The sequence below is a fragment of the Corvus moneduloides genome, chromosome 11 (genome assembly GCF_009650955.1).
Source record: "Corvus moneduloides isolate bCorMon1 chromosome 11, bCorMon1.pri, whole genome shotgun sequence".
NCBI lineage: Eukaryota > Metazoa > Chordata > Aves > Passeriformes > Corvidae > Corvus > Corvus moneduloides.
In genome coordinates, this window is record NC_045486.1 from 19,803,826 (window position 1) to 19,812,370 (window position 8,545).

Genomic DNA, 8,545 nt, shown 5'->3' on the forward strand with positions numbered 1-8,545 from the left:
GCCCCTTGCCTCCCAGGGCACACAATATTTGCAATTAATTAATCTGTCATTGCACTCCGTGGCTTGTGTTATTTCTTACTCCAGCACATCAGCTTTTGTAACAGCGTACAGCAACTGTGTGCCAAAACCTCCCTTCAGCAGAAAAGGCCCAAAGCAGACTTGGTCAGGATGCGTTTTCCAAGCCTACTGCCGTCTTCTCAGCTGAGATACTCTGGAACTCTCCTTTGGCTGCTGGCTTCCTGGTACTCATATAATTACCACAGATTTGGAAAGGGAAACTCACAGTGTAAATTTCTGTAAAAACACCAAATCACGATATTACAAAAAAAAAAGCAAAGAGAAGGGAAATTAGTAGGATATATTAATTAACTGGTCTGCTGCCTTATCCCTCCTGCAATGCCCAGAGATCCTGGAAGCAGTGCTGCTTGTGTAGAATTAATGATTTTCCACTCCCCAGCTGTTGCAGCCGTTCCACTGCTGGCCGGGCTGTTGGGAATGCATCCTTCACGTGTTACAGGTTCCTTGCACTCGCATTAATCACCAAACTCCCAGGCCTCACACCAGCCCAACAACTGCCACCACACCCAGCCCCACCAACGTCAGGCAAACATCTGTTACAACCTGTGTGATGCAAGCGCCGGGGAGATCGATTTTATTGATTTTGAGATGGCTACTCACTAACCCTAATTCGTTTGTAAGTATTCGTAAGAGTTTTCCACCCAGGTTTTGGATTTCAACCTGTGTTATCTGCTAGAGCGTCTGGCTGTTATTATGCCAAAGTGTAAAATATTACAGAAAAAGTGAAATAGGTGCTTCTTAAAAGATCAACACTGTGGATACATGGAACAAATCTCGACAAGGCAGCTTTCAGTTCTCCTTTAGTTTTAAAACACAGCTTCCTCTGAGTTAATACCGCGGCAGTCTCCGCTGTTCAATTTATTTCCTAAGCGCGGTTTCAATGCTGAGAAGCGAGGCCGCCCATCGCTTTGGGAGCGGGGATTTGTCCCCGGCGGCTCCGGAGGGACGCGCGCGGCTCGGGCTGGGTGCGCGGCCCGGGTGCGCTCCCGGCCGTGCCCAGCAGGCGGCGATGGCGCCCGCCCCGCGCAGCGCTGCCGGGGCCGGGCCGGGCGACGCCGCCGAGTCCCCGAACCGCATCCCGCACCCCGCATCCCGCACCCCGAACCGCATCCCGCACCCCGCATCCCGCATCCCGCATCCCGCATCCCGCACCCCGCACCCCGAACCGCATCCCGCACCCCGCATCCCGCACCCCGCATCCCGCAGCCCGCACCCCGCACCCCGAACCGCATCCCGCATCCCGCATCCCGCACCCCGCATCCCGCAGCCCGCATCCCGCATCCCGCACCCCGCATCCCGCATCCCGCATCCCGCATCCCGCACCCCGCATCCCGAACCGCATCCCGCATCCTGCATCCCGAACCGCATCCCGCACCCCGAACCGCATCCCGCACCCCGCATCCCGCACCCCGAACCGCATCCCGCACCCCGCATCCCGCACCCCGCATCCCGCATCCCGCATCCCGCAGCCCGCACCCCGCAGCCCGCACCCCGAACCGCATCCCGCACCCCGCACCCCGCACCCCGAACCGCATCCCGCACCCCGCATCCCGCACCCCGAACCGCATCCCGCACCCCGAACCGCATCCCGCATCCCGCACCCCGAACCGCATCCCGCACCCCGCATCCCGCACCCCGCATCCCGCATCCCGCATCCCGCACCCCGCAGCCCGCACCCCGCATCCCGCATCCCGCACCCCGAACCGCATCCCGCACCCCGCATCCCGCACCCCGAACCGCATCCCGCACCCCGAACCGCATCCCGCATCCCGCATCCCGCACCCCGCATCCCGCAGCCCGCACCCCGCATCCCGCATCCCGCATCCCGCATCCCGAACCGCATCCCGCATCCCGCATCCCGCAGCCCGCATCCCGCATCCCGCATCCCGAACCGCATCCCGCACCCCGAACCGCATCCCGCAGCCCGCATCCCGCACCCCGAACCGCATCCCGCACCCCGAACCGCATCCCGCATCCCGCATCCCGCACCCCGCATCCTGCATCCCGCACCCCGCATCCCGAACCGCATCCCGCATCCCGCATCCCGCATCCCGAACCGCATCCCGCATCCCGCATCCCGAACCGCATCCCGCATCCCGAACCGCATCCCGCATCCCGCATCCCGAACCGCATCCCGCATCCCGCATCCCGCACCCCGCAGCCCGCACCCCGCATCCCGCATCCCGCAGCCCGCACCCCGCAGCCCGCATCCCGCAGCCCGCATCCCGCAGCCCGCATCCCGAACCGCATCCCGCATCCCGCATCCCGCATCCCGCATCCCGCATCCCGAACCGCATCCCGCATCCCGCATCCCGCACCCCGCACCCCGAACCGCATCCCGCATCCCGCACCCCGCATCCCGAACCGCATCCCGCATCCCGAACCGCATCTCGCACCCCGCATCCCGCAGCCCACAGCCCGCACCCCGAACCGCATCCCGCATCCCGCACCCCGCATCCCGCAGCCCGCACCCCGCACCCCGAACCGCATCCCGCATCCCGCACCCCGCATCCCGCATCCCGCACCCCGCATCCCGAACCGCATCCCGCATCCCGCACCCCGCATCCCGCAGCCCGCACCCCGCACCCCGCACCCCGAACCGCATCCCGCAGCCCGCATCCCGCATCCCGAACCGCATCCCGCATCCCGCACCCCGCATCCCGAACCGCATCCCGCATCCCGCATCCCGCATCCCGCATCCCGCGTCCCGCATCCCGAACCGCATCCCGCATCCCGCATCCCGCATCCCGCATCCCGCACCCCGCATCCCGAACCGCATCCCGCATCCTGCATCCCGAACCGCATCCCGCATCCCGCACCCCGCATCCCGCACCCCGCATCCCGAACCGCATCCCGCATCCCGCATCCCGCATCCCGCATCCCGCACCCCGCATCCCGCATCCCGCATCCCGCACCCCGCAGCCCGCAGCCCGCACCCCGCAGCCCGCATCCCACAGCCCGCACCCCGAACCGCATCCCGCATCCCGCATCCCGCACCCCGCATCCCGCATTCCACAGCCCGCACCCCGAACCGCATCCCACAGCCCGCACCCCGAACCGCATCCCGCATCCCACAGCCCGCACCCCGAACCGCATCCCGCATCCCGAACCACATCCCGCATCCCGAACCGCATCCCACAGCCCGCATCCCGCATCCCGAACCGCATCCCGCATCCCACAGCCCGCACCCCGCATCCCGAACCGCATCCCGCATCCCGAACCGCATCCCCAACCGCATCCCGCATCCCGCATCCCAAACCGCATCCCCAACCGCATCCCACATCCCGAACCGCATCCCGAACCGCATCCCGAATCCCGCACCACACCCCGCATCCCACATCCCGCACCCCGCATCCCGAACCGCACCCCGCATCCCGAACCGCATCCAAACCGCATCCCGCATCCCGCACTGCATTCTGCATCCCGCACCCCGCATCCCGAACCGCACCCCGCATCCCGAACCGCACCCCGCACCCCGCATCCCGCACCCCGCATCCCCGCATCCCATCCCGCAGCCCGCAGCCCGACCTGCAGCCCAAACCGCATCCCGCATCCTGAACCGCATCCCATCCCGCATTGCACATCCCGCATCGCACATCCCGCCCTGCATCCCGAACTGCAATCCGCATCCCTCATCCTGACCCACATCCCGAACTGCAGCCTGCATCCCGAACTGCATCCTGAATGGTATCCCACATCCTGCATCCCACATCCTGCATCCCACATCCCGCATCCCGAACCGCGTCCCGCCCCACGGAGTGCTGCCATTCTGGTCCTGGAAGCCACCGGGGAGTCCCTGCATCCCGCACCTCTCTGTATCCAGCTCCTCATCCCCCCCGCAACCAGCCTCACATCCCACCCTGCATCCCACACCTCATCCTGCCCCGCATCCCGCTCCTCATCCCACCCTCATCCTGCCCCGCGTCCATCACTGCATCCCACCCCACATCCAAGCCCCCATCCCGCCCCCGCATCCCTCCAATCCCACTGCCCAGAGCCACGGGAACATCTCGGGTTATCCCAATGTCACACAGCAACAAACTCCTGTTGGTGCTTGTTCCAAGCTCACTTAAGAGCCCCAGCGCTATAAAAACTGAACGAATGATCAAATTCAAACACAATTAATCATTTCCTCATTTTTCCTCTTTTGTTAGACTCAGATTGGGCAGCCGTAGCTTGGAAACTTCCGTATGCAGACAATAAGAAATCATATGAAAAGGGTTTGCAAAAAAGAGGAAATAATAAGTAACAGAGAGAGAGCGGGCTACAAATAACTGAGTGACCTACAAAAATATTGCCAAATCATGCACCATGTCTTACCTCTGATAACAAATTCCTTTGAAAGTGATTGCATTATTTTAAAAGCCTCCTGTAAAGGGAAAACCTTAGGTAGAACTCTAAATTTAAAAAAAATATGTACCCATCCAATTAAAAATTCCACGTTCAGTTCTTTGGCTGAGTACAGACACACACCACATTTCACTTTCTTTATTGCAGCTGCAGGAAGGAGATTTTTGGGGCTGTTCCTCCGGCCCTGACCCAAGTGCACCTCAGTGCCAATTCCCCCTGTTCACAACAGGGAGATGGAAGGGAAACGAGGGAGCAGAAAAAGAGAAGCAGGGATTGGGGTTTTTTCCACCCATGGGCTCTGAAGCAGATCTTGGAAAGTTACAACTGCAGTTAAACTCAAAACTTTGGAGCATCCCAGCTGAAAGAAACAAACCCCATTTTTCTCACTTTCCCCCCCTGCAGTTTTGTGCATAGATTCTGTAATCCCTGCTTTAGAAGGATAAACACCTTCAGCACTGAGCCTCGTGTTAAGGGAATAACTCACCCTTGGGATGCAAGACAACTCAGCCCACATATGGCAGAGCAGGCCTGGGATTATCTTATACACACACAGAGATACTCCTGCCAACACTGACACATTGCGCTGATTTATTTGCTGTGTGTTCTCAAATGGCACTGCAGCACTGCTCATCGGGGACTGGATTAAACAGGGAGTACCTCAGTAATGCACATTTGGTGTTTTAACTGGAGAGCCAGATTTGGGATCTTCTGGGCATATAGAGCTTAAATGTCATCATATGTTTTCCTTTCCTTTCTGAAACAGAACTCTAGCTGCATACGCATCGCAATAAAATATTTTTATCTTCCACGTGTCTTAAAAAGAGCATAATCCAGCCAATCCCGTCACTAATGTAGAAAAAGTGTGGAGAGAAAATCAGTTTTCTCTGTCCTGAAGAGCTGAAATGCCTGTCTTCTGTATTTCAGTACACACTGGGGTGTCAGAAAACTCACACGGAATTTGCAGCCCAAAACAGCAACCGTGTACAAAGCCACCAGTGCTTAAAACAATGAAATAGTAGGATCCATTTCTGGTATTTTCCCCCAAAATTTCCTATAAAAAATCAAGATGTAAACAGTTGATTTCGAGCTCTGGCATTCCTTGCCCTCCTCCCTCAAACAGGAGTTAAAGCGATCAGCACGGCAGTTTGATCTTTGTTACATTGGGACTATGGAATCCAAGCAGCTCTTTTACAAGGCATTGTAATTGTTTGTACTTGCAAAACTGGATTAAGAAATCACTGCTATTCTTAAAACACATTTATCACATACATACAAAAGTCAGCATATTTCTACTCCGAGCACAGCCCCAGCCAACCAGAGAGAGTTCCTGTGTTCCGCCCACGCTCGTTCTCTCATCCTCCCCTTCCCCAGAGCAATCCTGCATCTGGCCAGTCCTACATGGAAAAGTCCCCCCCGTGCCCCAGCAGGGCACACCTGCCCCAGGCTGACCCCGTGCCCCTCACCTGGGCTCTGCTGGTGCTGCCACCCTTCCCAGCTCCCCCGGTGTGGCTGCTGGAACACCCAAATTGGGAGTTCTGCACAAAGAAGGTGAGATTGTAGAAGGATTCCGAGGTGTGGAAGGCACAAGCCCTCTGCTATTCCAAAGGCACTGGCAATTTCAAGCAGTCCTGCGCAGGGCAACTGAGATGAGGAAAAAAATGAGGTTATACAGGGGGTGTCACTGGACCTCCAGAATTTTTAAGTTTGGGGCTTTACTGAACTTGTCAAAGTTTCACGGAACCCATTTTCCTGTTATTTACATCCATGTGTTCTTCAACTGAAGCTTAATTTAAAAAACATGTCTTTTGAACTGAGAGCGAGTCTGACTAATTCTGTTGTAAATGCTGATGAAGATGAACAAAACTAACACTATAATTGAAAAAAAAATAGAAAAGGCCCCATGCCTGCACAGCAGCCACATTCAGGCTACTGCCGAGCTGTGAGAGAACAGCTCTCATTTTGTTAACTCAAAACCAACTCAAAATCATCCTGCTAAAATCTGTGCCAGATATAGGGAAACCCTAATGACAATCCAGAAGCTGAAGTTCCCCTATTCATCTGTTTTCTCTTTCTATTTCCTTCTTATATGTTTGACTCCTCTGTTTCCCATTCCCAATGAAGTATCCTCGTTTAGATTTTATCCTTCCAGCCCTTTCCTGCTACACTCTCCCTTACAGCGCAAACCAAGTCCTTTGGCACCTTTATCTCTGTCCTGTTGCTTCTCAGAGGAGTTCTGGGTGGGCTCCAGGCCCAGCCTCAGTGGCAGCTGTGCCATTCTTTCCCCACTCTCCAGCGAAGAGGAGGAAAAAGTACCATGGATATCATCCTTGCTTCTCACCTCAACCCCTGTGTCCTTCTCCCAGACAAGAAAAGGATTCTTGGGAACCAGAGCAGAGTAGCAGTCCTGTACCTCCTGGATGATTTTCTGTTTCACACTTCCAGAAACATCTCATGGGTATTCACAGTCTATTCCTCATGTTAGAATATCTGTTATTGATATTTAATAAGCAGTTGTGATACTCTGCCTGTTAGCAGGATGTCCTCATGTTTTCCATAGGCACTCTCTATTTTAAATGGCACTTCTTGCTACCTGGGGTCTAGGGCAGGCTGAGAATTGAGATGTCCATAGTTTCCTTTCTCCTTAAATGTTTGCATTCCATCCTTCTTCCCTCTCTTTATATAATCTCCATGAACAAGAAAAGTCATTCTAGACTCCCCTTGTCCAAGAAAAAGGCATTTTCTCAAATGAAACTTCATGGGAGCCAAAAAGTGTTGCTGTGCCCCTCTTGCTGGCCAGGGCTGCTGTGCAGCCTTACCTACATCCCACCACTGCCAGAGAAGGAAGTGGATTTTTTTCCCCTCTTGGCAACTCCTGGGGAGGTTCACTATTGTGTTCTGGGAGTCCTCGTTCTCAAAGGCTATTGTGAAAACTGTAGTAAACAGAACTTTCAGCATCAGGATGCGAGGAACAGGATCCAAGGCTGGAAGCATTTGCCAAGAGTGGATGTGACCGCTGCCCCATTCAGTGCTGGATGGTACAACAGTTCACCCCAGCTGCTGGATATAGCACATTCTGTAATGAGGGGGACAAAGGTGGCGGTTACTGAGAAGCCAGGCTGCGCAAAACAGCATCAGGATGTACAAAAAATTTCCTTCCCATCAGGCAAGGAAAGAATGGATCTCAATTCCAGATAGTGGGCTGCAGGCTCCATTTGTGTCAGCAAATTTCCATGAACTGTTGTGGAGCCCCATGATTACGGCAGTGGAGCTGATGACAACCGAGAATTTGGCCCACAGATTGAAGCTGAAATGCTCAGAGAATTCCAATTAGTTTCTCTGCTGTTTGGCAGAGTGTGTGATGTCAGACAGGCCAAACAGTTCACATTTATAGAAAAGCAGACAAGAAGCAGAAGGTGGTGAATCTGAATGTTTAGGAAGATAAGATTAAATACAGAGTTTCGTGGAATTGAATTCTAATGCAGAAGTAGTATTGAAGAGGGAATAAAATACTGTGAACAGCTATGGAGTTAAGTGTTCTATGTTAAATTTACTATGGAGATAGTAAAGTTCTTTCTTGTAGATTCTGGAAGGAATGAAGGAAATGTGCAGGGGAAAGAAACATCAGGTGATAAATTTAATGTTTAGGGAAAGATTACATGGATTTTACTAATCATGAAATTATTGAGCATAGAGGAAAGAATGTATCCAAGCAACTCCAGATGAAGGCAAAGAATTGCTTGGTACTACCAAGCTTCAACGTTCAGGCACATGGAGATAGATATTGGGGATGTTAAAGACAGAAAAGGTTTGATCTCATTTGATCCCAATCATTTGACCTTTCTCTGGGTCAGTCCAAGTCCCTGGTGTCTACAGCTCATAACAAAGCTGTAGATTGCTTTTAAATTCTTCCAGTCCGGCTTCTCACACACTATTCCTTACCCTTAGGTGGTACCAATAGTCCTCCAGTGGCCTTTGCAATGCAGAAGCCCACTGAAATTGCTAATTCAGAAAACATCACCTGTTTTTACTGACATTTCATCACTTCTCATATCACTGTTGGTTGGATTTTTCAGTGGTGTTGAAACCAGACCTAAAGAAGCTGCCTACCATGTCTGCA

The 8,545-nt window shown here is 54.3% G+C and overlaps 1 protein-coding gene across 1 annotated transcript; it reads left to right on the forward strand.

Moving 5' to 3' along the window:
• The first annotated feature begins 1,087 nt into the window (after positions 1 to 1,087).
• LOC116449519 (vegetative cell wall protein gp1-like) lies at positions 1,088 to 3,719 on the forward strand. Its single transcript, XM_032121137.1, has 4 exons — positions 1,088 to 1,362; positions 1,548 to 1,898; positions 2,489 to 2,940; positions 3,001 to 3,719. Exons 1-4 carry the CDS (start codon positions 1,088 to 1,090, stop codon positions 3,717 to 3,719), a joined length of 1,797 nt encoding a protein of 598 aa, XP_031977028.1.
• Positions 3,720 to 8,545: the final 4,826 nt, after the last annotated feature.